The 26,202-nt window shown below is 43.8% G+C and overlaps 2 protein-coding genes across 4 annotated transcripts; one reads left to right on the forward strand and one right to left on the reverse strand.

Annotated features, from left to right (window-relative positions):
* Nucleotides 1–7,662: 7,662 nt before the first annotated feature.
* Nucleotides 7,663–13,468, reverse strand: DCLRE1B (DNA cross-link repair 1B). The gene is made up of 4 exons (XM_029229589.1): nucleotides 13,097–13,468; nucleotides 12,312–12,477; nucleotides 11,645–11,827; nucleotides 7,663–9,292 (listed from the first exon to the last, which is right to left on the reverse strand). Exons 1-4 carry the CDS (start codon nucleotides 13,283–13,285, stop codon nucleotides 8,211–8,213), a joined length of 1,620 nt encoding a protein of 539 aa, XP_029085422.1. The 5' UTR covers nucleotides 13,286–13,468; the 3' UTR covers nucleotides 7,663–8,210.
* A 367-nt stretch (nucleotides 13,469–13,835) lies between these two features.
* On the forward strand, nucleotides 13,836–24,572 carry AP4B1 (adaptor related protein complex 4 subunit beta 1). 3 transcript variants are annotated; one of them, XM_029231117.1, is made up of 11 exons: nucleotides 13,836–13,942; nucleotides 14,136–14,325; nucleotides 16,599–16,823; nucleotides 17,444–17,574; nucleotides 18,159–18,306; nucleotides 18,849–19,345; nucleotides 20,373–20,456; nucleotides 21,350–21,453; nucleotides 22,194–22,401; nucleotides 22,750–23,031; nucleotides 23,294–24,572. In XM_029231117.1, the coding sequence occupies exons 2-11, from the start codon at nucleotides 14,213–14,215 to the stop codon at nucleotides 23,719–23,721; spliced, it is 2,220 nt and encodes a 739-aa protein (XP_029086950.1). In that variant the 5' UTR covers nucleotides 13,836–13,942; nucleotides 14,136–14,212; the 3' UTR covers nucleotides 23,722–24,572. The 3 variants fall into 3 exon arrangements, with proteins under 3 accessions (XP_029086950.1, XP_029086951.1, XP_029086952.1); XM_029231118.1 differs by having other exon boundaries at nucleotides 13,888–13,974; XM_029231119.1 differs by lacking the exon at nucleotides 13,836–13,942 and adding an exon at nucleotides 14,584–14,780 and having other exon boundaries at nucleotides 14,010–14,325.
* The last annotated feature ends 1,630 nt before the right edge of the window (nucleotides 24,573–26,202 follow it).

A 26,202-nucleotide genomic window follows, 5' to 3' on the forward strand; every position in this document is an offset into this window, starting at 1 on the left:
CTGGGAAAACCAGATGAGAGTGAAGGCCTGAAGTAAAGAATAGGAGGCAGAACGTGGGCAAATCCTTTGAATCAACAAGAGAGAATCCTCAATGATTTTTCAAATCTAGACTCCAGGAAACTTTTTATTTGGAAAAGATTTCACACTCATAGAAAAGTTGCAAGAATAGTAAAAGGAGCACCCATATACCCTTTACTCAGATTTACTTATTAACATTTTGAGCCTGTTGCTTTAACATTTGCATTCTCAGCCAAATAGATTACACACACGTTTTTATCTGACCATTTGCAAGTAAATCGCATACGTCATGCCCCTTTATCCCTTAATATTTGAATGTCCTAAGAATAAATACATTCTTTTACAGACACAATACATACAATTATCAATTCCAGGAAACTTAACATTGATAAAATACTTTTATCTCATCTACCATCTGTATTCCAAATTTGTCAATCGAATAATGTCTTTCTTACCATCTTTTCCTCTTCCAGCACAAGATCCAGTTTAGAATCAAATATTCCACTTAATTGTCAGTCTCTTCAGTCTCTGTTAATCTGAAAGAGATCCTTAGCCTTTCTTTGTCTTTGATATTTTTGAAGAATACAGAATCCTTCTTTAAAATAACACAATGCTCCTCATTTTAGGTTTGTCATTTATGTTTATCTCGTGTTTCTTCATTACTAGGTTCAAGTTATCCATTTCCGGCCAGAATAATGACACTGCGTTCTTCTCAGGGTATCACACCCAAAGTTAGATGAATGTCTCTGTCCCTCATTGGGTGATAATATTTTTTTTAATTGAAGTGTAGTTGATTTACAATACTGTGTTAGTTTTCAGGTGTACAGCAAAGTGATTAGGTTATATATATATATTTTTTTTCAGATTATCTTCTATTATAGGTTGTTACAAGATATTGAATATAGTTCCCTGTGATATACGGAAATCCTTGATGCTTATCTATTTTATGTATAGTAGTTTATATCTGTTAATTCCATACTCCTAATTTATCCCTTCCCCCCCTCTATTTCCCCTTTGTTAAACATGTTTGTTTTCTATGTCTGTGAGTCTGTTTCTGTTCTATTCCACAGGGACACTTCCTTGACCTTTATCTGAACTGCACTTTACCCCCATTAGCCAGTCTTATTTTCTTCTTAACAAGTGTCACTAACTGATATTTATTCATGTATACTGCCTGTCTCTCTATTTTAGAATTTCGGTTCCATGTGGGCAGGACATTTTCTGTCTTGTTCACTGTTTTATATCCTCAATGTCTGGAACACATGCCTGGCACATAGTAGGCATTCAATAAATATTTGTTGAATGAACAAATGAATGAAGGGATTTATGGACACTAGTTTTCACATAGGGTAGTTGCCAGTTATAGAGATAATATTTATACAGTATCTGCCGAACTAAGCATTCAATGGTTGCCAGCCCCCTGAGGGCTATGAGCTCTGCTTTATTCCCTCTTGGAGAGAAATAGTATTTACTGAGGAAGGATTGCCTAAAGGATGTGCAATCCATCCATTCCTTCAGATTGATTCATTTATTCATTCACCCGATGTTTATCATTAAGAACGTGCTATGTGTTCTAGACAGTAGGGATGAAATAGTGAACAAAACAGACATAAAAAAAAAAGAGTCCTGGAGTTTACATTCTAGTACAGTGAGGCACACACTAACCTCAATAGGTAAATGATATCATATGTGAAGTGCTCTATGGAGAAAAAGCAAGTCAGGGAAAGAGGGAGTGGCAGGCAAGGTGGTTGTAATTTTAAATATGATGACCAGGAATAGCCTCACTGAGCAAAACCTTGAAGGAGGTGAGGGAGCCATGTGGGTATCCTGGGTGGAAAAGATGGTAGGGAGAGGGAAGAAGTGAGGTGAGTGCTTACCGGGCACATTGCAGTAACTGCAAGGAGGTCAGTGTGCCAGGAGCAGAGTCAATGAAGTGTGGGAGACGAGGAGGAGAGGAACCGGCAGATGGTGGGCACCATTCAGACCACCAGGAGAACTTTGGTTTTTATTCTGAGTGAGCTGGAAAACCATCGGAGGATTTGAGCCGAGAAGTAACATGCTATGATTTATGTCATGGCTGCTGTGGGGACTCTACTTGTGTATTTGGAGAGGAGGGGGGCAGTGTTGGAAGCAGGGAGAACATTTAAGAGGCTACTGAAGAACTCGGACAAGAGACAAAGGTTGCTTGGACAAGGGTGATAGCGGTGAAGATGGTGAAAAGAAATAAGATTCAGGATATGTTTCAAGGTACAGTCAACAGGATATACTGACAGATGGTAGTGTGGGTAGGAGGGGAAAGAAACAGGAAAGGGAGAATAGGAAACCAAGCTTACTAGAGACACATAATAGGGTTACTCAGCAGTATGGAACGCCATTCTGGTGTATGAGATCATGACTTTAAAATGAAACCAGTCAGCCTGGTTGAATGATTTCTCCAGCAACATCTAGCTGCTCTAGTGCAGGCAAAGAGTAGATAGATATTATGATTTATCCAGAATTGAAGTTTTTCGAGGTAAGTTTGAGTGAAAGAGAGCAAGGGAGTGATATTATATTGATGGATTGTAGCATACAGTCCAGTCAAGGTAGGAAGTGAAGCTCAGAGAGAGCTTATGAACAGTAAAACATTGGCAATGAGGGTACTTGAACAGATAAGCTGGGAGAAAAGAGGGTTTAAATTTGAGATTTCAGATGTAGTACAACTTATGATAATGACAGGGTGGTAAGGTAGAGAGAGGGAAATAAGGTCTTTGGAGATGAGGAGGTCAAAGAAACTGAGAGGCCAGAATGTTGAAGTCATCCAGGATGAAGACAGAGTTCTGAAGGAGGAAGTGAACAGGTGGAGATATGGGGAGAGTGGCACTCAGAGAAGGTGGAAACTCCTGGCCCTTTCCCACATCCTTTGCCCTATGCATCGCTTCCATCTGGCTGTTCCTGAGTTACATCCTTTTATAATAAACTGATGATCTAGTGAGTAAAATGTTTCTCTGAGTTCTGTGAGTTGCTCTAGCAAATTAATCAAACCCAAAGAGGGGGTCATTGAAACCTCCAATCTATAGTGATCAGTCAGAAGCACAGATGATAACCTGGACTTGTGATGGGCATCTCAAGTGGTGGCGGGGGCAGGCTTGTGACACTGAAGCCTTAGTCTGTGAGATCTGATGTCCTCTCCGAGTAGATAGTGTCATAACTGAGTTGAATTATAGGACACCCAACTGGTATTAGAGCATTGTTGGCTGGCAGGGGAACCCCTGCTTGCAATTTTGGAATTTTGGGTGCTCAGACCTTTTAGCAGGTTTTCTCCAAACCTTATATTCCCAACTTCCTAAGCACCAGGCGTCTGGTCTCACCCTCATGCTTTGTTTCTACAGAGCCTGGTTAGTAGGGTGAGTGAGCCTGACCCAATTTTCTTGGCTTCTTAGAAGCACACCTTTCAGTGAGCACATTAAGGATGGGGTTGTAGCACTGGAGACAGACTTCATCCTCCACTCCCCAAAGTTATTATAAATTGATGGGAGGAGTTAGGACTGGTTAGATAGCCCTAATACAATAGTGGTTTAAATATGTGGATACTGCAAGGGAAACACTAACCCAATGCTAACCAGAAGTTCTGTGTGATTGAAAGATGATTCAATAAGCTATCCGTTTAGGGAAAGAACCAAGCCCAAGAATCTGGGAGCTTTCTGTGATCTGGTGGGTCCAGGATGTGGTCAAAGAAGAGAAAGTTACCCAGGAATGAGATAGTCAAGGTGGAAGGGTGTATCTAAATAAAAGCATTGTGGCCAAAATAAAGACAAGCTTAACCATTCTGAGGATGAGAATCCCCCACGGGCAGCTGTAGATACAGATACTAATAAGGGCAAGCAGAATCATTCTGTAGTGATGTAGATGGGATATCTTACGGAAGAGAAAGGGAGAAGTGCCATGAACCCAAGACAAAACAGCTTGTGGTGGTGGTGGTTAGAGAGGGTGAGAGGTGGGAACAGGTTACGGACTGACAGTTACTCACTAGTGATAGCATCGGAAATATGTGCACATACAGGGAACTATATTCAATATCCTGTGATAAACCATAATGGAAAAGAATATGAAAAAGAATGTATATATATATATGTGTATATATATACACACATATATGTACATATATATGTATAACTGAACCACTTTGCTCTACAGTAGAAATTCACACAACATTGAAAATCAGTTATAGTTCAGTAAAATAATTTTTCTTTTAAATGGACCTCCAGATGGAATTTCTCCTGCTTATGAACCACTCCAAGAATGCAGAGAGAACTGTCTCCCTGGGGGTGGACTTGAGATAGAGAACCCAGGTCTAAATCCCTTTTCTTGAACAAGTGGACTCACTTATCTTCTATTTCCTACCACAAAGGGTAGTCTGGGTCAGGAGTAAGAGATGGTTCCCCAAGGCCAGTCAGGCAGATTTTCTTCCCTAAAGGGACTTAAATCACTTTCAGTCTCCTTGTGGAAAAGTACAAGTTTTCCCACAGATCATGAAGCAAATAACTAATTGATCTCTAGGGAACTTCTTGTCTCCCAGTAACTTCAAGCTTCATTGCAAGATCTTCATAGATCTATGGGGTCATCCTTAAATTCTAAAAATAAATTAAATTGGCTTCTTAAAGATGTAGCAAAGCACCATGTTTATATGAGGGAGTGTTGAGAAATGAAACAAATAAGACAACTGCCAATCTCTATTATAAGCCAGACAAATTTAATTTAGAATAGTATGAAATCTTCCCATTATTTCTTTTTTTAAAAATTTTATTTATTTATTTATTTATGGCTGCATTGGGTCTTCGTTGCTATGCGTGGGCTTTCTCTAGTTGCGGTGAGTGGGGGCTACTCTTCGTCGTGGTGTGCAGGCTTCTCATTGCAGTGGCTTCTCGTTGCAGAGCACGGGCTCTAGGAGTGCGGGCTTCAGTAGTTGTGGCATGTGGGCTCAGTAGTTATGGCTCGTGGGCTCTAGAGCGCAGGCTCAGTAGTTGTGGCGCACGGGTTTAGTTGCCCCGCGGCATGTGGGATCCTCCGCGGCATGGGGGATCTTCCTGGACAAGGGATCGAACCCATGTCTCCTGCATTGGCAGGCGGATTCTTAACCACTGCGCCACCAGGGAAGTCCCTTCCCATTATTAATACAGAAACATGCCACCAACAACTAAATTCCTCAAAGCCCTTTGCTTCTACCTCCCACCCCCCCTTCTGAATTCATATAGATCCCACTTCTATATGGAAGGTATTCTATAGGAATACGTGTGACACAGCACGTGCCAAGAGTTGACAGGTTTCCTTGTTGCTAGAAGATAACTCCCATCTGGGGGCCCTTGTACTGAAGACTACCTTATCTCTCCCAGCCACCTTCGAGTAGCACAGAAGTGAGACAGCTAGAGGCTCCCAGATGAAGTCAGGCTAAGCCTTGCCCACACAGCTTAGTAAATATTAATGTAGCACACAAGATGATTTTCTACGTACCATTCTAATGACACCATTTGAACTTAATGAGTCTTCAAGGTATTTTAATGCTATCCTCTTCTGCAGAAAGGATAGTAAGGAAACCTTTCTGGAGGGCACTGGGCACAATTTGCATCAAGAACTTAAGACTGTTGGGATTAGCAGATACAAACTATTATATAGAGAATGGATAAACAAGGTCCTACTATATAGCACAGGGGACTATATTCAACCATAATGGAAAAGAATATGGAAAAGAATGTATATATATATGTATAACGGAATCGCTCTGCTGTACAGTAGAGATTAACACAACACTGGAAATCAACTATACTTCAATAAAATAAATTTTAAAAACTTAAAACTGTTATCCCACTTCCAGTAATTTACTCCAAGAAAATAAACACAAATGCCATGATATATGCATAAGAATGTCCACTGTAATATGTGTAATTGTGAAAAAAAGAGCACACAAAATGTTGAATAAAACAAATAGTTTTAATTAAGGTATACCCATATGATAGGGTATTATACAACTATTAAAATGACATTTTGAATAATATTTAATGATATGAGAAAATGCTTAAAATATTAAGAGTAAAATGCAGGATATAAAACTATATAATTACCCCAATTTGGAAAAAAAATTATATATTTAATATATTTACATGCACAGAAAAAGACTAGAAGAAAACAATTGATCTACATGGAGGAATTCTGATTTTTTATTTATATTTTGTATGACTTCCAAAGTTTCTTATTTTATATAGAGAATAATTTTTTTTTAAGAACCAGAGGCTGAGAGAACCAATATTTAAAATATCCATCATGTGATAGGCACTGAGCTAGGAATTTTACCAATTCTCTAACCTCCAAAGCAATCAGGAGAGTCCCTGGTTTACAGATGAGAAACTGAGGCTCTGCTATGGAAGCCTGATACCTCTATTTGCCCAGGTACGCTGGATTCAAGCCCAGGACAGTGCCCATGTCTCCTGCTACCCCACATGCCTCACCTGCTATGGCTCCTAGTGGGCCCATGGGAGGCTTACAGTGAAGGTCACTGACAAAACAGAGCTGTATACAGCTTGCCCAAGAGAAAGGCCTTATTTTGCTTTCTAAACTCTTCATATCTTCCTCCAGAAGTAGACAATTTCCAGCCCCCTGGACAAGAATCAGAGGCTTCTTCATTGTGAAGGCTTGAAGCTCCATTGTGAAACAGTTTTTATCCATGTGCCCAGCTCCACATGCCTGTGCCCCGTGACTGTGGTATCTGCTGTCCTGCTTATTGGTTTGGCATTTTGTCAGGCTGTGAGCAGAAGGTCAGGGCAGAACTGCACACCCTCACCCCTTCCACCAGCTGGCTCCTTCGTCTCTGCCCTGGTTACTGAAACAAACAGGCTATGTCCTCCAGCTCCCTACTCAACCCAAGGATGGAAGGGGGGGATACTGGGTGGAGGGGGACAGCAAATATCCCAGCTGTGTGAACAATCAAGACTATCTGGCAGCACATTTGATCTTTTGTAACCTTATTTCAGCCAAATAGTCAGGGCCTCTAGGCAGCTGGGAGGCCCATCTTACCCTAAGCCTAATGTTTGGCTGGGTTCCAGATACTGCCTTGGTGAGGGGTGCCCAGTCCCCCAGCTGGCTGTCTTCCAGGTAGGTCCTCAGGGACACTAACTGCAAACTCTCACGGAGGCAGAGGTGGAAATTTTCTCCAGTTTTTCAAGGATCTTCATCACTTCCTGTTCCCTCCCAGAGGCAGAGACAGGAAGTGACTTGGATGGGGTCATAGCAAATCAGTGACCTTCAGGATTGGAACATGCTGCCTGGGTCACTTTATCCTCCTGCACCACAGTTCCTAAATTAAAAAACAGAACTACCTAGGGACTTTTATCTAGGAAGAGACAGAAGGGGACATGGGGAATGACATATGACACACTAAACAATGGGAATAAACTGGTCCTTTTTGATCAGACTCTATCTCTTTCTGCAGCCACACAAGAGGACTGCATGTTCACAAAGTCTGCAGAGTGGTTAGGACTCTGCTTCCACTGCAGGGGGTGCGGGTTCGATCCCTGATCAGGGAACTAAGATCCCGCATGCCACACAGCCAAAAAAAAAAAAAGTTTGGAGAAATACTGGGTTAAACAAAGTTAAACAGATTAAATTACTGCAGGACTTCCCAGAACATTTAATGTGCTCACATATACTGTAAAGGGGTTATAATGTAAAGTGTTTCTTAAACACAAGTCAATTATAGAACTAAGGATTCCATAGACACTAGGATTCCAATGAACATGCTTTGAGAAGTCTTGTTACAGGGTGGGCATGTACCACAGAAAAGTAAGGCCCCAAGTAAGCCATCAGCCACTATCTTCAAAAGTGCAGTGTTGGGCTTCCCTGGTGGCGCAGTGGTTGAGAGTCTGCCTGCCAAAGTAGGGGACACAGGTTCGTGCCCCGGTCCAGGAAGATCACACATGCCACGGAACGGCTGGGCCCGTGAGCCATGGCCATTGAGCCTGCGCGTCCAGAGCCTGTGCTCCGCAACGGGAGAGGCCACAACAGTGAGAGGCCCACATACCACACACACACACAAAAAAAAGTGCAGTGTTGATGTGGCACTGCCCATTTGTTAGTGGTAGAAATACAAAGAGTGCTAACTTTGAAAATAAACAACTCTTGATGAATTTTTTAAAAAAAGTGCAGTGTTGGATCAAACAAGGCTGTCATTCTGTACTCTCCTGTCTGTACTTGAGCAAGAGTTGATGGTATTTTTCCACTTGCTGGTCAAAGCCCCTGGAAGAGAACCCTACCTGGAGAAAGTTCACTGGAGTCAGAAGGTATTTGACTGCCAGGCCCCTGTACTCAGGGGCCAGAAGAGGGGCAGCCTTGCTGCTGTGAGACTGGGGAGAGTCCTGGCCCATCCAGGCTCTCGGGTTCCCTGTGGCTGCTGAGCCCACATTGTCTCCCCTGGGTACCAAGTAGGGCCCTACACTGATTTCCTCCCCAGTTTCTGGAGAGGAAAATTCTTTATCTGTAGACCCTAAGTGCACTGAAAAACCCGAGGGGGCAGTCAATACAGTCACCATCTTCTGGGACTCGGAGGAAGGGACTGCACCCTCCCATTCTTTGTTGCGGATGTCCGGGAACGGCTGCTTCTTGATCTTCAAAGGATGGTGGGAGGGCTGCTTCTCAAGCTCCCCAGAAAGGTTCTCATTCTTGGTCTTCTTCAAGTCCCTGTCAGCTTGAGAGTGATCAGCATTTTCCTCAAGGGATTCAAACACGACACCCTGGGTTCTCAGTCTCTTTAGCTTCCTTTCTAACAATAGCCAGAGAAAACTTGGATTTCTAGAGGAGGAACTCATGTATTGCTGTACAGAGTCTGGAATCAGAGGCACAGAGAGCCTGGGGCTCAGGCTGTCCTGAAAGTAGTCCCTACAGGGCTGTCGCCTGACAATGGGCACCACCTGGCAAGGCCTCAGTGCTTCGACAAAGGCACGGAGCTCAGGGTAGGAGGAATGGTCAGAGTAAGGGATGATGTGGATATCGGGGTGGGAACGGTAGATTTTCCGGCTGGTGGGGAGGATAGCAATGGTAGGGTGGGTCTGGTTCCAACGCAGCATAGCCGAATGGCAGATCTCCATGTTGTCCACGGCATGGATGCGGCCAGCCTTCTCCTCCACTGTGAACACATCTGCCAGGCCCAGCAGCTGCACCAACTCCAGGCGCCGAGGACTCAATACCACCCAGGTCCGAAACTCCAGGGCCAGCTGCTCCAGCAGTGACTCTTTTCCCAGGCTATAGAGTCCTGAATAATGTTCAAGGGATTGGGGAAAGTAAGAGAAGGAAGAGGATGAAGCTAATAAGTCAACCAAATGTTTAATAGAAACACACAAAATTAATGGGACTACCCCCTGACTGTCTATCGGGAAGGAGGTGGCATTTGAGCTGAGGTATATGGAGGATGGGGTAGGGAGAAGTTTAGCACAGAATCCACTCATTCATTCAGTTCAACAAAGGAAAGCATCTATCAGGTGTTAGGCACCGTGAAAACAAACAAAAATCTCAGTCCTCAAGGAGTGTAATCTATTTGGGGACCCAGAAACAATGCATGCTACAGACATGCACACAGTATTATGAGGGCACAGAAAAACATCTACCAGTTGATAGAGTTAGGGACAGCTTCCTGAAAATGACAACTTAGATAAGTCCTAAATGATGGGTGCAAGTTAATCTGGCAAGGGAAGGGGATGGTAGAGAACATTTTAAGAGAGGTTGTTTCAGTGTTACTAAGGTACAAAGAAACTGGTAAGAAATGACACTAGAGAGGTGAGCAAGGGCCATATAATAGGGGGCTTTGTATGTACTGCTAGGGAGCTTGTTTTTAATTCTGTAAGTGAAGGTGAGTCATTAAGGAGTTGCAAGCAGGAAAATGGCTAATTCTAATTATAGGATTCATAGGATCAGAGCAGGGCTTTAGAAAAAAAAGTGGCAGTGGTATTATTCAAAGACCTGCATGAGAATATACTGAAAGCAGAAGTACCAGTTAGAAGGCCCAAACAGTACGTATAGAGAAAGAAATGGAGCCCTGAATTTGGGTAATGGTTATGGTAACAGATATGGGAGATGTTGTTTAAGTAGTTGTTCTCAGACCTTTTCTGAAGGTGTATTTCAAGTCTACAACCAGACTGTGAACGCCTTTAAAGAATCTATATTTCCTTTATATCCACCTTATTCCTCATCATGGTTCAAAATCTCACTCTTTGGGCACAAAGGTAGCTGATTTTCTTTTCTCTCTCCCTATCCTTCCGCCTTTTATTTTACCTCTTCTAGGCCCTTTAGTACTAGACTGTAAGCCCTCATATTTTATTCATTTTTTTCTATTCCCACTGCCTATCAGAATACTTGGCACACAGTAGGGGATTATTGTATATCTGCAAAATTAATCAAGCCCTACTACAGTACCCTACTAGCCAGCTGTGCTTCTCTGGGAAAACTCTGCATTGAAAACTCCAAGAATAGTTAGCACTGATATTTCTTCATGAGTAGTCAAGCAATCTTGAGAGGGAAAATCTCTCCATCAACTTAGTCACTCTGGAAGGTACATAATTTTTTTTTTCAATGCCTTTGTTTAAACCTATTTTGAAACTCCTTTCAGAGTTGGGGCATATCCTTTTAAAATGTTCATCACGGTGGCAAATTTTTTTCCTTTTGTGGATTTACTACAATTTTGGAAACAATCAAAAAAATCATTTGGAACTAAATCTATTACATTTTAAAAAATAAAAATGGATTTTCATAAACTATCCCAAAAGGCAATTCCAAGAAGCCCAAAATGTTTTGTACTGTTGTGGAGTCACTAGAACAAGCAGACAGCTGGGTTTTCAATGTATCTAACTGCAAGAACAACACTCACCTGAATATCTACATTCTGATAAACTTCATTCACTTGCTAACAAATATTTACCGAATGCCTCTATCAGACATTAACCTAGGCATCTGGGATATATCCATAAGTGAAACAAAGAGCCTGTCTATTGTGAAATTTACATTCTAGCACAGGGAGACAGATAATAAAAGCTAAATACAATAAATATGTAAATTATGGAATACACTGTAAGGTGATAAGGGCAATAGTGTCCCTCTCCACTTAAAACCCTTCAATAGCTCTTTGTCCTAAGAGCAGTGGTTGCATTTAGGATCAAGTTCAAAATGGCTTACAGGCACTTCAGCCCCTCCAGCCTTTCCAGCCTCCTCAACCACTGTGCACCTGTCATACTGCTGCTTCTCTGTTCCACAAACACATAAGACTTCTTCCCACCTCCATCCACACCCTCAAGGAATGTGTGTGTGTGTGTGTGTGTGTGTGTGTGTCAGAGAAAGTGGAGATAGACAATCAACAATAAGCAACAGTATATTAAAACATATGGAGTATATGGGAAGTTGATGAGTGCTATGAAAAAACGAAAAAGTTGAATCGGTTTAGGAGATCAGGAGTTGGGAATGTGGGAGTGCAGATTGTAATTTTAAATAAAAAGGTCAGGGTAGATTTCATGGAGAAAAGGACATCTGCACAAAGACCTGAAAGATGTGAGACACTCCAAAGAACCTAGATTCACTAGCTCCATGAGTGAGAAAAAAAGGAAAGGAAAGCCCTCACCAATCTTTATGTTATGTTGTGGGTGCTTTCGAATGAGCTCAACAATCTGGCGGGCAGCTTCTTCTTGGGAAGGAAGAACCAGGGCTGGGTTGCAATTGGTGTTGTCTAGGTATAAGGTATGGATCTGTTTCCCCAGTCTCAGGGCTGGCTCCTTCAGCATGGACGGTGTATACCTAAAATCCCCTGGAAGAAGAATATATGGGAGGCAGACAGTCAGAGACAAAAGTATAGAAGACAAGCCTCTCCCAATTCCAACAATGGGCATTTGCCTACTGCCCTGTTGGAAAAAACTAGAGTCTAGCAATGATGAATGTAGTACAGCTTCTTTGTGGAAACGTCTCCATCGTGCTCCTGTTTTTTCATGATTCTCTGCAAAGTTCATACTCTTAAAGAGTGGGAAATCAGTTGAGAAAGGGTCACTGTGCTCATGTGGCATGAAGCTAGGAGGTCTCCAGACTTCTACTATAAGTCAAAGATGCTCAAGAAAAGTCGTGTTGGGAATTCCCTGGCGGTCCAGTGGTTAGGACCCCGCGCTTTCACTGCTGAGGGGGCAGGTTCCACCCTGGTTGGGGAACTAAGATCCCGCAAACCGCGGGGCTTGCCCCCACACACACAAAAAAGTAGTGTCTAGGCTGGGAAAGTGGAAAGGACCCCTCCGGAAGCCCACCTGTGTAGAGGATGGTTCCAAAGTATCCTTCAAACAGAAACATGACAGAGCCAGGGCAGTGATTGGCATCGATGAGGGTTACAGTCATGGTCTCTCGCCCAACTTCATCTAGAGGCAGGACATGGCTCTCACCAACCTCCAGGGCTCGGATCCACTGCTTAGATACCTGAGGAAACAGTTGGTCATCCCAGGGAACACAGACTCCCCTCCCTGATACCTCCCTGGATCAGAAGCTGTGATGGGGATTCCCAAACAATCCTCCCTTCCTCTTCCCACCCTCTACCTCACCCTTCGTACAAGTTTAAATTAAGAGTGCAGAAAACAAGTCTAGTCAGCGATTCTCAAACTTTCCAAATCATAATAATCCTTTGGGGGGCACCTGTTAAAAAAAATTCCAACCAGATTTCCACGACCTGTGCTAGCTATGTCTACTGAATCAGATGGGGGAGAAGGGAGGCGCTGGAGAATCTGTATTTTACTCAGCACATTGGGTGGATTCTTATGATGAGGCAAGTTTGGGAAACACTGGCCTAGCTTATGTGAAGAGGTAGGAACAATTTCCTTGGCTGGACTAAAAGTCCTCCCCAATTTATCACTGAAACATCCCAAGCCAGCCAGTTAGAAACCACACTCCTATTCTGGGCTAAAGATGCATTCTGGGTTCTCGCTTTTGTAAAAATCAGTCTCCCTGGCCCCAACTCTATGACTCCAAGGCTGTGACAGATCAGAAGTCCCCACCCAGCTGCCGGGACCAACTCTCGGAGGCCGACTCCAGCCGCCCATACCTGTCGGTGACGGTGCAAGAGGTAAGCGGTGATTGGGGAGCAGTAGAGGGGCCGGGTCCAGGTGCTAGAGAGACCCACGGTGTGGTCCGAGTGCATGTGGGACAAGAAGAAGAGCCGGGCGGAGCCAGCCCGGCGCAGGCTCCAAAAGTCCACAGCGATGGGCGTTTGAGGGATCAAGACCCCGTTCATGGTGGCGGGGTTGGAGAGTCACCAGTGGGATCTTCATGGGAACAGAGCTCCTGCGGGAGGCTCCTACAACGGCGCCCTGAAAAAAGTCATGCTGGGGCAAGAACAGGGCCAGAGGCCGTAAGGAAAGCCAGCTCAGTGGGGAATGAGTGACTAGACTGGGCAGAAAGAAGGAAGTGACCGTGCTGTGGGAGTCTGGGGGTGGAATCGCAAACCACATAAGGCGCCCAACGGAGCGCCACTCCCCCAGGCGCGCGGGACCAGGGGCCGAGGCCCTGGTCTCAAAGCGCGCGCTACTGGGCGGAGACAGGCGGAAGTAGCCGATTTCCGATTGCCCGCCACCGCTCTGCCTGAGGTAGCCGCGCGGCGGCGCCGGGAGGTGAGAGGTTGGGGGAAGGGCACCCTAAGGTCGTGATCCAGGCTGCGCTCGGCGCTCACTGGGAGAGGGTGATTGGCAGCTGCTCTGCGTGGTCCCCCTGGAGGAGGCGGGACTTCCGCAGAAAGGTTGATTGGGCCTCTTGGTGACGGCAACCGCGTGGAGGCGCAAGAAAGGCTGGAACTGGAGAGGGAGGGGTCCACGGACTGTTGGCTGCCGGGCTGGAAGTCGGGCCGAGGGCCTAGAGGTTGCGGGAGAGCTCTGTGGGCGGAGCGAACCAGCCTGTAGGTCCCCGGAAGGATCCGCAGAGCCTAGGGTGGGCCTCGCCAGGGAGCGAGAGGGTTGAAGTTTGAGTGTGGTAGGGCCCGGATGCCGGCCTTGGGGGAAGCCAAGTCTGGGCCAGATCGCGCCTGTCGTCTCAGGCTGGGCCAGATCGCGCCTGTCGTCTCTTCACTGACTGACGTTTCCTTTACCCAGGTCCCCACATCAGGGCTAGAAGGAGCCCACGAGTTACCTAGGGATCTCTGGGAACTGCCCCGTGACTGTTCGAGAAGATGCCGTACCTGGGCTCCGAGGACGAGGTGAAGGAGCTGAAGAAGGCTCTGTGTAACCCTCACATTCAGGCTGATAGGCTGCGCTATCGGAATGTCATCCAGCGAGTTATTAGGTATCACCTAACGCTCTAACTCCCCCATTGCCACCCCCATCAGGGCTCTCTACCCCTGGCCGCTTAGATTAAGTGAACTTGCACCCATGGCAGTTGTATGATTTGGTCTTCCTGCTTCTCTGGACTGCCGTCTAAGTCTCCCTTGTGGGACATATTTTGCTTCTTTTACTCAGCTGGGTGGTTTCATCCATGTCTTGATCTTGTACTGCTGACTTCCAGATCTATGTCTAGCACAGACCTCCTTTTTTTTATCGTCAGACCCACAGATCCTACTGCCTGCTTGGCATTTCCACCTGGATATTTCTTCAAAGACATGCAAAATAGTACCTACATCCTTCCGCCCTCCCCAAACCTGCTCTTCCACTTGTATTTGTGTTGATGAACGTCATCACCCAGCTGAGCAAATGTGGGAGTCAGTCTTGGTGACACGGGATTGTCACTGTTCAAGTCAGATGGTATGGATTCATGGTTCTAAGTATCCATCCTCTTTTTCTTTTTTTAGCATCTTTATTGGAGTATAATTGCTTTACAATGGTGTGTTAGTTTCTGCTTTATAACAAAGTGAATCAGCTATACATATACATATAGCCCCATATCTCTTCCCTCTTGCATCTCCTTCCCACCCTCCCTATCCCACCCCTCTAGGTGGTCACAAAGCACTGACCTGATCTTCCTGTGCTATGTGGCTGCTTCCCACTAGCTATCTGTTTTACATTTGGTAGTGTATATATGTCCATGGCACTCTCTCACTTCGTCCCAGCTTACCCTTCCCCCTCCCCGTCTCCTCAAGTCCATTCTCTATGTCTGCATCTTTATTCCTGTCCTACCCCTAGGTTCTTCAGAACCTTTTTTTTTTTTTTAGATTCCACATATATGTGTTAGCATACGGTATTTGTTTTTCTTTTTCTGACTTACTTCACTCTGTATGACAGACACTAGGTCCATCCACCTCACTACAAATAACTCAATTTCGTTTCTTTTTATGGCTGAGTAATATTCCATTGTATATATGTGCCACATCTTCTTTATCCATTCATCTGTGGATGGACACTTAGGTTGCTTCCATGTCCTGGCTATTGTAAATAGAGCTGCAATGAATACTGTGGTCCATCCTCTTTTTTTTTTGATTGGCACTGCTGTTCTGGTTCCCTTTTTAAAGCAATTGCAGTAGCTTAGTAGTAGGTCACCTTAGGCCCTCATTTCAGCCAGATTGATTTTCCAGCATATGAATTTGACAATATAACTCTTGTGTATAGCTGTGGATCACAAACTTCAGTATGCACAAAAGTCCCTTGGGGTGCTTTTTTTGTTTGTTTGTTTTTGCGGTACGCGGGCCTCTCACTGTTGTGACCTCTCCCGTTGTGGAGCACAGGCTCCGGACGCGCAGGCTCAGCGGCCATGGCTCACGGGCCCAGCCGCTCTGCGGCATGTGGGATCCTCCCAGACCGGGGCACGAACCCGCGTCCCCTGCATCAGCAGGCAGACTCTCAACCACTGTGCCACCAGGGAAGCCCCCTTGGGGTGCTTTTTTAGAAAATGTAAATTTTTCATCCAATCTAGTAATTCTGATTTCAGTAGGGTGGGATGGAACCCAGGAATCTGCATTTTAAACAGACATCCCCTCTAATTGCTATAGATCACAGTTTGAGAAAAAGTGATCTACAGAATAAAGTCCAAATTTCTTATCATAGCACCCAAGGAACACCCAGTTAACTACCTGCATACTCTGAAAAGAATGTACCCTTCTTGCTCATGTCCACATGCATCACAGTGTGTATCGTTACCTATCTACTACACCTGCCTGGAGCTCCTGCTCATTCCGCTCAAGTATTTCTTCCTCTGTGGAAACATTTTATGACTTTTTGGCAGTGTTAGACCTCCTGATCCCCACTGCACCTTGTCTGTTACTTCTGTTATAATACCAATCTATATTCTGTAATTAGCGGTGTTCTTGTCTGCCTCCTTGGTAGACTTTTGAGTTCCTTGAGATCTGAGACCATGCCTTCTTCAAGATTATTCCCCAGAACATATCCCTGGAATGTAAAATCTGAATGTGACTGGAATGTACTAGTTTGTTGAATGAATAGAAGAACGTTTATTGCAGGCCCGTTGTGAAGTATTGTGTGATATGATAGACAAAGTAGACCTGGTTGCTCCGCTCTAAGAGATCACAATCTAGTTGGATATCCAGGGCATGTATAAGTAAAAGGCTTTCTGTTGTAGGTTGGGGATTATGTATTTTACTTTTTTCCTGCTGTGTGTGTTGGTTTCAGGCACATGACTCAGGGCTCGGACATGTCTGGTGTTTTCATGGAAATGGTGAAGGCCAGTGCCACTATAGATATTGTTCAGAAGAAGTTGGTTTATCTCTACATGTGTACCTATGCCCCCCTGAAACCAGATCTGGCTCTCCTGGCCATCAATACACTGTGCAAAGACTGTTCGGACCCCAACCCGATGGTGCGAGGGTTGGCACTACGGAGCATGTGTAGCCTCAGGTGAGCACTCTCCTCCCTTCCTGTATCTCAGTGGCTGATAAGTTCATGTGGTCATGGGGCAGGTTTTTAATGACGACAATTTATTTGAGCTCCTTAATAATGCGGAAGACACTGTTGTAACCTGAACTCAGGTTTTTGGCCATTGCTTTGGTTTAAAAAACTATATATGTGATTTCATTAAGGAATTTTTCTATCCTTACTCTCAGTGAAATAGTTAAATATTTATTTATTCGTTTATTTGGCTGCTCTGGGTCTTAGTTGCGGCACACGGGATCTAGTTCCCTGACCAGGGATCGAACCCGGGCCCCCTGCATTAGGAGCACGGAGTCTTAACTGCTGGACCACCAGGGAAGTCCCTGAAATAGTTAAAGATTTCTAAATGTGTGTGTGTGTGTGTGTGTGTGTGTGTATTTTTTTTAACCTGCCTATGTGGCATTATTCTACGTGAAAAGCCAAGTGAGGCTTTTTAAGTTTGGCAGCAGCTTTCTCCACTTTGTTGGAGAAGAATCTGACCAATGCGTATTCAAACATCTACTAAACCCTCTGTTAAGTGAAGAGGGGCTAAATTATGTCAAAACTAGTACCTTAGGATCTGACTGACTCTAGGATGTGTTGCTTAGGTTGCCTGGTGTGCAGGAATATATCCAACAGCCAGTTCTCAACGGTCTGCATGATAAGGCTTCATATGTCAGGAGGGTAGCAGTCCTTGGCTGTGCCAAGATGCATACTCTTCATGGAGACTCTGAAGTGGGTAAGTTTCAGTGTAATCTACCATGGTCAGTATTTATTTGTACTTCCATTATATGACTTTGTAGAAGAGTATGTAGGTTTGGTAGAAAATAATAATGTGACCCTACTTCTGCATGTCGCTTTTTTTTTGCGGTACACGGGCCTCTCACTGTTGTGGCCTCTCCCGTTGCGGAGCACAGGCTCCGGACGCGCGGGCTCAGCGGCCATGGCTCACGGGCCCAGCCACTCCGCGGCATGTGAGATCTTCCCGGGCCAGGGCACGAATCCGTGTCCCCTGCATCGGCAGGCGGACTCTCAACCACTGCGCCACCAGGGAAGCCCTGTATGTCTCTTTTAAGTAGGATGCAGGGCTTGGTATTTTCTGAGATTAGAGAAGTCCTTTCTTTGGGGCCCACGTGAGATCCTGTGCCTTAGCTGCTTAGAACAGTCTGGAAGTGGCCATTGTTTTGGCCTTGCACTTTGTTACTGCCTTTGTTATTTTTGTGGCAGAGAAGTTCAGCTTTGTCTGCCTGGAACTGTTTTTCTGGCTCTATCACCTTGACTCTGAAACTTTTCTTTATGTGAGATATTTGTTCCGTTTTATAGATGGTGCCCTGGTAAACGAATTATATAGTTTGCTGCGTGACCAGGATCCAATTGTGGTTGTGAACTGCCTGAGGTCTCTGGAGGAAATTTTGAAACAGGAAGGAGGTGTTGTCATCAATAAGCCCATCGCCCACCATCTCTTAAATCGGTTTGGATGCCTCTGTGCTCTTTTATCATGATCAAATCTACATCCTAATGGGATCTTGTTGATGTATTGAATGAAGGAGAGGTCTTGAACAACTTCTGTAGAGTAGTAAAGAAAGTTAACTGTAACTATTAACTTCCTCATGTTTCATTGAGAGAATTTTTTTTTAATTTGTCTTAGTTTCTTTTGGTGATATAGAGAGATGGCAGAAGGATCCTTCAGGGTTCTGTCCTCTGCAGTCGTTATGTCCTCCAAACTAAGCCATTCATACTATCTTAAAATGTAGAGAATCTGGATCTAGGATATGGTGATCATGTCTTTGGCCTTCGATGAGTGTGCCTTTGTACCGTAAACTCATCTTGGAATTTAAAGCCTTATTTTGTGTAAACTTTAGTATATCAGAAGAATAATTTGATTATGGCACAACCTATTTTCAAGAATTCTCCCCTTGTTGTGATGAACAGATGACTGGTGACATGGCAGTAGCATGGAGGTGGTCCTAATTTTGTTGCTAGGATAGCACTTTTGTTTTCTTTTTTGGATAGAATGTCAAAACTGGACCAGTGGGGACAGGCTGAAGTATTGAACTTTCTGCTACGCTACCAACCCCGCAGTGAGGAGGAGCTGTTTGACATTCTCAACCTGTTGGACAGTTTTCTCAAGAGCAGTAGCCCAGGTGTGGTGATGGGAGCCACCAAACTCTTTCTGATCTTGGCAAAAAACTTCCCCCATGTGCAAACTGACGTGCTTATGCAAGTCAAGGGAACTTTGCTGGCTGCCTGTTCTTCAGAGAGCCGCGAGCTCTGTTTTGCTGCCCTCTGCCATGTGCGCCAGGTCCTGCACAGTTTGCCGGGTCACTTTAGCAGCCACTACAAAAAGTTTTTTTGCTCCTACTCGGAGCCCCACTACATCAAGCTCCAGAAGGTGGAGGTGCTGTGTGAGCTGGTAAACGACGAGAACGTGCAGCAGGTGCTGGAGGAGCTTCGCGGGTACTGCACTGATGTGTCCGCCGACTTCGCGCAGGCTGCCATCTTTGCCATAGGTAGGTATCTGTTGCTTTTCCTTTGTGAGAGCCTAGACCAACCAGCTAGAAAACTGTGGAACCACAGAGAGGAAAGGGAGTGAATCTTGCTTCAGAGGCAAAGTATCTTGCACCAAACAGTTGGGTCAGTGACTACAAACAAGGTGGGGAGAAAGGTTTTTTTGGTCAACACTGGTGTTTCCATATCTTCTAGGATATAGACCATAGGTGATGCAAACTGTAACACAATTTTTATTGCCTTTTGTCGTCTGTTATCCAAAATGCTTTTCTGTATATCATCTTCCCACAGCCTTGTGAGGCAGTCAAGAAGAGTGGACAAGTGTTATTATTAACTTCGTTTCAAAGATGAAGAAACTCAGGCACAAAAAGTTTCTTAAATTGCCCAAAGGTCGTATAGTTCCTGAACTGGGACTGGAACCCAGCCTTCCTGACTCAAAGTCCTTTGAAAATTTAGCAATCTTTTATGAAGCTTCTGCTCTGGGCTACGCATTATGATGAGTGGACCAGCACAGAGTAAAACATAAGACTTACAGACCTTTTCATGCTACTCTGTCTGGAATTTAAAGGGCTAGAGTGAGTCAAATGCAAGCAGCTGGGGAGCTAAGTTTTGGAGGACTTCCAAGTAGAGGAGGAGAAGGAACCCTCGGATGTAGAATAAAGTATAGTTATTTTTAGAGGCAGAGAAGAGGGCACAAATAGGGGAGTAGAAATCCTGCAGTCTGGAGGCTGTTGCACAGTGTTCCCAGCAGGAATATTCCTGTACAGGTGTGCTGCAACAAACTGGTTGCCACATAAATACCTTTGTGACTAAAAGTTTTCAGCCTTGTTCAATGGGAAATTCATTTTACCAAAGTTCCCTTTATAGTAAACTTAGATTCTTATTTCATCAAGCAAGGGGTGATTTTCTTTTTCTTTTTCTTAGATATTTCTGGTCCTCTTGGTCTTTCTTTGGCTGGTGGGAAATTATTTTAGAATGAGGTGCTAGTATTTGACTTAACACATTTTTCTGCTTTCCCTTCCTCTGTAGGTAGCATCGCCAGGACCTACACGGATCAGTGTGTGCAGATTCTAACAGAGCTGCTGGGGCTTCGACAAGAGCACATTACCACAGGTAATGGCTACCTTTCTAGGATTTTTTTTTTTTTTTTTGTCAATTTCCCGACCTATAGTATTTGCTCAAAACATATTTGTTGTTCAATAACAGAGGTTTAAACTCTTCTTTGCATCATCATCTGTTGCCATCAGAGAAACACATAGATCTAACAGAGTAGGGAGTCTTCAGGTTGCCATGAGTCTACAAGGCTGTTGTATAGATCATGAAGGGTGCGAGGGTGACCTTGCTTGTTATTTCCCCACCTTTACCCCTCTTTTTGCTTTATGGCAGCATACTGTAAGCAGTGACTTCCAAGGCTGGGACTAGGGTGAGGCAAGCAAATCGCCTAGGATGCAAACATTTAAAGAGGCACTCACTTTTATATAGAGAATGGATAAACAACAGTGTGCTACTGCATAGTACAGGGAGCTATATTCAATATCCTATGATAAACCAGAATGGAAAAGAGTATATTTTTTAAAAAAAGAATATATATAAAGGGGCACTCGCTCTCAAGTTTGTGCAAATGCTAACTCTGTGAGTCTTCTTAAATTTTACACCCTGGCACCTTGCTTGCTTCACCGTAGCTCCAGCCCTGGTGGCTCCATTTATACTGTCCTCAGAGCATCATTCGACAGCAGCACTCCCCCACATTTGTATATGCTTTCTGGTTTGCCAAGTGCTTTCACATACATTAACTCATTTATCCTCATGGCAATCTGATGAGCAACACTTATTAAGAAATTGTTGCCCATGTCAGACATTTCTCAGATAATTATTGACCACCCCACCAAACACCCATTTTACAGAAATTGCCCCAGTAATCTAGCCTGAATATGTGACTTTTCTTAAGATTCTTTCCCGTGCGGAGGCTCTAATCCTGTGCTCTTGTGTCCTGAGCTGTGCTCTAGTGGTTGTGCAGACTTTCCGAGACCTGGTTTGGTTGTGTCCTCAGTGTACAGAAGCTGTGTGTCAGGCCCTGCCCGGCTGTGAGGAGAGCATTCAAGATAGCGAGGTACGCTGTAATTCTCCTTTACTTCTAGGCAGAGGGGGAGTGCTTGGGACCCTGCTCTGTGAAATGGAATCTAATTATTCTTTCCACCCAGTGTCTGAAGTGGAATTCTTAGAATTGATTGCCACCTCAGATTCTGTTTTGGGTGTAGGTGGGATATAAATTATAAAAACATTAGGATTTAGCTATGGTTTTCTTACAAATATTTTGATACCATTGTTCTTGTGAACAGTTTTGAGTCAGAGATTTAGACCATAGGGTTTTCAGCTGGCATGAAAATCAGACTCGTCTGTGGAATTTTTACAAATATTTGGGCTTCCAGTATCTACTCAAATATTCAAGAGTGGAAGCCCTAGACACACAGAGTTTTAAGAAACTTTGCAGGTGACTCTGATGTGCACACTAGGTTCCCCTAACTTAGGGGAATCTTCCAATAGCTTCCACTGAAGCATTAAACCCCAAATTGGGGAAGAAGCCTCAAAGGTGAGGAAGGCTTATTGCTTAAGCAACATAGGCTGTGAGAGTCTTAAGTCTCCTTTTCTGTGGTAGAATTTCATTCCTATTTGTTGTAGAGAGTTTAGTAGGGGGTGAATTAATAAATGCAAGTGGGAGTAAATAAAATATTATACCTTTTCTACTGACTCTAGGGGAAAAGCAAAACCTGCTGCTATCTACTGCCTGCTCTGGCCTGTGTTCTGGACAGCCAAATGTTGAGCACCTGTTCTTACTCCCTTATTACCTAGGGGAAGCAGGCACTTATTTGGCTACTCGGTGTCCACGGGAAGAGAATCCCCAACGCTCCTTATGTGTTGGAAGACTTCGTAGAGAATGTGAAGTCGGAGACATTTCCAGCTGTCAAGATGGAGCTGCTCACGGCTCTGCTGCGCCTTTTCCTCTCTCGACCCGCCGAGTGCCAGGACATGCTGGGCCGTTTATTATACTACTGCATAGGTAGGCTCTTCAGAAGGAAATGGTTGAATTGGGAGATTGGGATTGACATGTATACACTAATAAGTATAAAATGGATAACTAATGAGGACAGGACCTGCTGTATAAAAAAATAAATAAAATCAAATTTAAAAAAAAAAGAAGAAGGAAATGGTACTTGCCATGACCAGTCGTAGAGGTTCTCACAGCTTTCATTGTTTGGTGAGCCATCTGGGACCGAAGAAGAAAATGTCAATGTTTTCTAGGGTTTCCTCCCTCCTTCATTTTGTTCTCCTATTCTGGTGGGCACAGGGGTAGAAAGAGTGTTTTCGTTTTTCTTTTTAATTAACTTAGTCTGTTGTCTTACCTCAGAGGAAGAAAAGGATATGGCAGTACGGGACCGAGGTCTCTTCTACTATCGCCTCCTCTTAGCTGGCATTGATGAAGTGAAGCGGATCCTACGGAGCCCTCAATCTGACCCTTCTCTCAGACTTTTGGAGGATCAGGCAGAAAGACCTGTGAACAGCTGGGCCTCGGACTTCAACACACTGGTGCCAGTATATGGCAAAGCCCGCTGGGCAACCATCTCTAAATGCCAGAGAGTAGAACGTCATGGCCCAGAGCTTCCTAACACTGCATCTTTTGCCACATCAGGTAAAAATAGTCCTTAACTTTATACCTTGTCATGAAAAATCTTTATCTTTTGCAATGACTGGTAGAGAGTAGAGTACCCTAGCTAAACCTCAGACTGTTGCCCGAATTTTGTCTCTGTGAGCAAGAAGGAAGTTCATCATTGGTTATTTAAGCCATTTCTCTGAAGATGAGAGTCACATTGTGTACTACTGGAAATCTAGATTTAAAAATGTAGTTCTACAGATTAAAAGCATCTCTTACACAAGCTTTCTGACTCTTGTAGGACCCCTGATTCCTGAAGAGAACAAGGAGAGGGTCCAAGAACTCCCTGATTCCAGAGCCCTCATGCTAGTCCCCAATCACCAGCTTACTGCTGAGTGTTTTGAGAAAACTTGGCTGAGCCTCAAAGTTGCTCATCAGCAGGTGTTCCCGTGGCAGGGAGCAGTCCATCCCGACACCCTTCAGATGGCCCTGCAAGTCGTGAACATCCAGACCATCGCGATGAACAGGGCTGGGGCTCAGCCGTGGAAAGCCTACCTCAGCGCTCAGGATGACACTGGCTGTCTGTTCCTGACAGAACTGCTGTTGGAGCCCGAGAACTTGCAGATGCAGATCTCAGTAAAACAAAACAAGGCGAGGACAGAGACACTGAACAGTTTTATTTCTGTATTAGAAACTGTGATTGGAACAATTGGAGACATAAAATCATAACAGCTTCTTGCCTATCCTGAGTGAGATGAATAGCTGTCAGAGTTCCTTAGTTTTTCTTATTATAGCTGCTTGTAAGTCCAGATAATATCAAATGCAAAGGAGAATGGGAATCTGGGAATGAGAATTCTTACATTCTTGTCCAAAGATCATTGGTGAATGACCCCATTTTTCCAGGTGATGTGGTAAAGGTTAATGTTGTTGGTAAGGGGGTGGGAATGGGGTGAGGGTAGGATTTGGATTCTTTCCTAATCAGTTTAAGGGATTATTTTACTCATTAAAGATGCCTGATGTGTCTGGAAACTGACTGGGTCATCATTTGTGGGGGTCATCTTTTCCTCCCTGGACTATTGCAGTAAATTCCTGACTGTTCTCATATTTCTAATCATGGTTTTTAGGCCAGAGTTCAGAGTCCTTAGCCTGGCATCTAAAGTACCTCTTCAGTGCCATGTCTCAGCACTCCCCAGGATACCCTCTGTTCTGGCACAAGCAAACCACTTGCAGTTCCCTGAATACACTCGGCTCTCTCTCACCTCTATGCCTTGGCACCTGCTTTTTCTTCTCGCCTAGACCATTTCCTCACCCTCATGTCTTCTTTAAGTAACACCTAGCCTATCTTTCAGTGTTCAGCTCAGGCATGAGCTCTTTCAGGAAGTTTTCTGTGACCCTCCTGCCTTCATCAGGGGTCTCATTCAAGCTGTGGAAGCAGTCAGTGCACATTTCTAGCAGCACTGTTGTAATTGTTTTCTTGTCACTCTTTCTCACGTTTAATTTTATTCATACCTGACCACGTTTTAATCACTGAGACAACTTATGGCAAAAACAGATGTAATAAAATGATGGTAAAGTATAAATAACCAGATAATCCAGCACAGGAAAAATTAAAATACCTGTGAAAACCAGCTGGGTCAGGGATGGGAACATATACAAATGTTCAGGCTGAAAGGGCCTACATAGTTGATATCGTTGAGCCTCAGATTTAGCTCTGTAAGTGATTTGGCAGTCAGAATAGAGAGAAATGGTTGTATAGTTGTTACCAGAGAGGAAGAAACATTTCAATTCTAATTTCGAAGAGAAATTTACATGTGGTTTCACATGGATGGCGCTGAGTGATATGCAGAAGATTCCTATGGGAAGTTAGTAAAGAGTTTCAGATGGTTTTCTTATGGTGTTCTTCAATACAAACAGAGAGCATAGCTTTAGTATAGAGCTTAGTGAGGGCATTTCTTCAAGGACTACAGATACTGTGACCCAAATATCATCCAGCTTAATTTAAGGACTTCTTCTACCTAGATACATAGATGGACTGCATATCCTTCAAATAATGCTTCACCATCATTTCTGTCAACTAAGCTTTTAATAAGAGTAGATAACATTGCTGAGTTTTCTGGCAAGGGCCTGGGTTTGTGAGTTGTCTGTCTCAACCAGACAGTTTCTAAGGACAGTGATTATCTTTCTTTCCTTCTATCTCTACAGTGCCGACCACATAGTGATTACTCAATAAATAGCATTGAACGAATGGCTGTAAGTAATTAGATTCTGATGGTGTTTGGGGGTTGGTGTTTGAAGTGTGTTTTATTATATTGTGTTGACCACATAGAGGACAATAGATGGAATTCCATCTAGACTAGGGTTTCTCAAAAGTGGTACTACTGACATTTGGGGCCATATAATTCTTTGCTTTAGGGGGTTTTCCTATGCACTGTAGGATAATCATTAGCCATATCTCTGATCTATACCATTAGATGCCAGTAGAACCCCTAGTTGTGACAACTAAAACTGTCTTCAGACATTGCCAAGTTACTGTGGGGGTCAAAATCACCCCCAGTTGAAAAAGTCTGATCTAGACCATGGATCCCCAGGGACTGGAAGTAGGGGGATCAGAATAGCTTCAGAATTGCTTTCCATGTTTTGACTTGTTCAGTTAAACTGTGAATGTTTAATTAGGTATTAAAACAAAATCGAAGTGCTAAGTGCTGCCAGTTTTAAGTGTTACAAGGGAACAGAATGTAAGTGGTAGAAACTGAGTAAATTGATTGACTTTTTAAAAAATTAAAGACTGTAATTGAAATATTGACCTAAAGAAAATTAGGTACAGCTCAGCAATTGAATGTTGCTAAAGTGATCCCAACTATTGGAGCCTTTAGAAGATTAAGCCCTACCTGGTTGCTTTTCTGTAAAGTAGGGGCATAGCAGAATATGAAACTGTTGCTTTTGAAGTGTAATTTTAAAATGATCTCAATGAAGAACTGATTTCTCTTAACTGTAGTCTGGTTTTACTAATTTACAAGCAAAATGACTAAAGCTTAAGTATACCATGAAGTTAATTATTTAATATTCCTTCTCCCTAGGAGCTCTCTAGCCTCTGCAGATACATGGTTTGATAATATAAGTGGATGCTTATCTTTAAAATCCATGAGGGTAGTTGATACTCTGCTTTTAGAAAAATGGCCTTCTAATGTCTGTCTTAGTTGGTAAATAGTA

Source organism: Monodon monoceros, unplaced genomic scaffold (assembly GCF_005190385.1).
Source record: "Monodon monoceros isolate NGI ecotype Baffin Bay Population unplaced genomic scaffold, NGI_Narwhal_1 Super_Scaffold_18, whole genome shotgun sequence".
In the NCBI taxonomy this organism is placed as follows: domain Eukaryota; kingdom Metazoa; phylum Chordata; class Mammalia; order Artiodactyla; family Monodontidae; genus Monodon; species Monodon monoceros.

Bases quoted from the DNA above. Each gene is read 5' to 3' on its own strand.
- DCLRE1B (XM_029229589.1), bottom strand. From the start codon at position 13,285: ATGAACGGGGTCTTGATCCCTCAAACGCCCATCGCTGTGGACTTTTGG. The intron at 12,478-13,096 runs GTATGGGCGGCT...CTGTTTCCTCAG, and splicing joins TCTTGCACCGTCACCGACAG to GTATCTAAGCAGTGGATCCG. The intron at 9,293-11,644 runs GTGAGGGCTTTC...AACATTATTCAG, and splicing joins ACAACATAACATAAAGATTG to GACTCTATAGCCTGGGAAAA.
- AP4B1 (XM_029231117.1), top strand. From the start codon at position 14,213: ATGCCGTACCTGGGCTCCGAGGACGAGGTGAAGGAGCTGAAGAAGGCT. The intron at 14,326-16,598 runs GTATCACCTAAC...TGTTGGTTTCAG, and splicing joins GTCATCCAGCGAGTTATTAG to GCACATGACTCAGGGCTCGG. The intron at 18,307-18,848 runs GTTTGGATGCCT...TTTTTTGGATAG, and splicing joins GCCCACCATCTCTTAAATCG to AATGTCAAAACTGGACCAGT.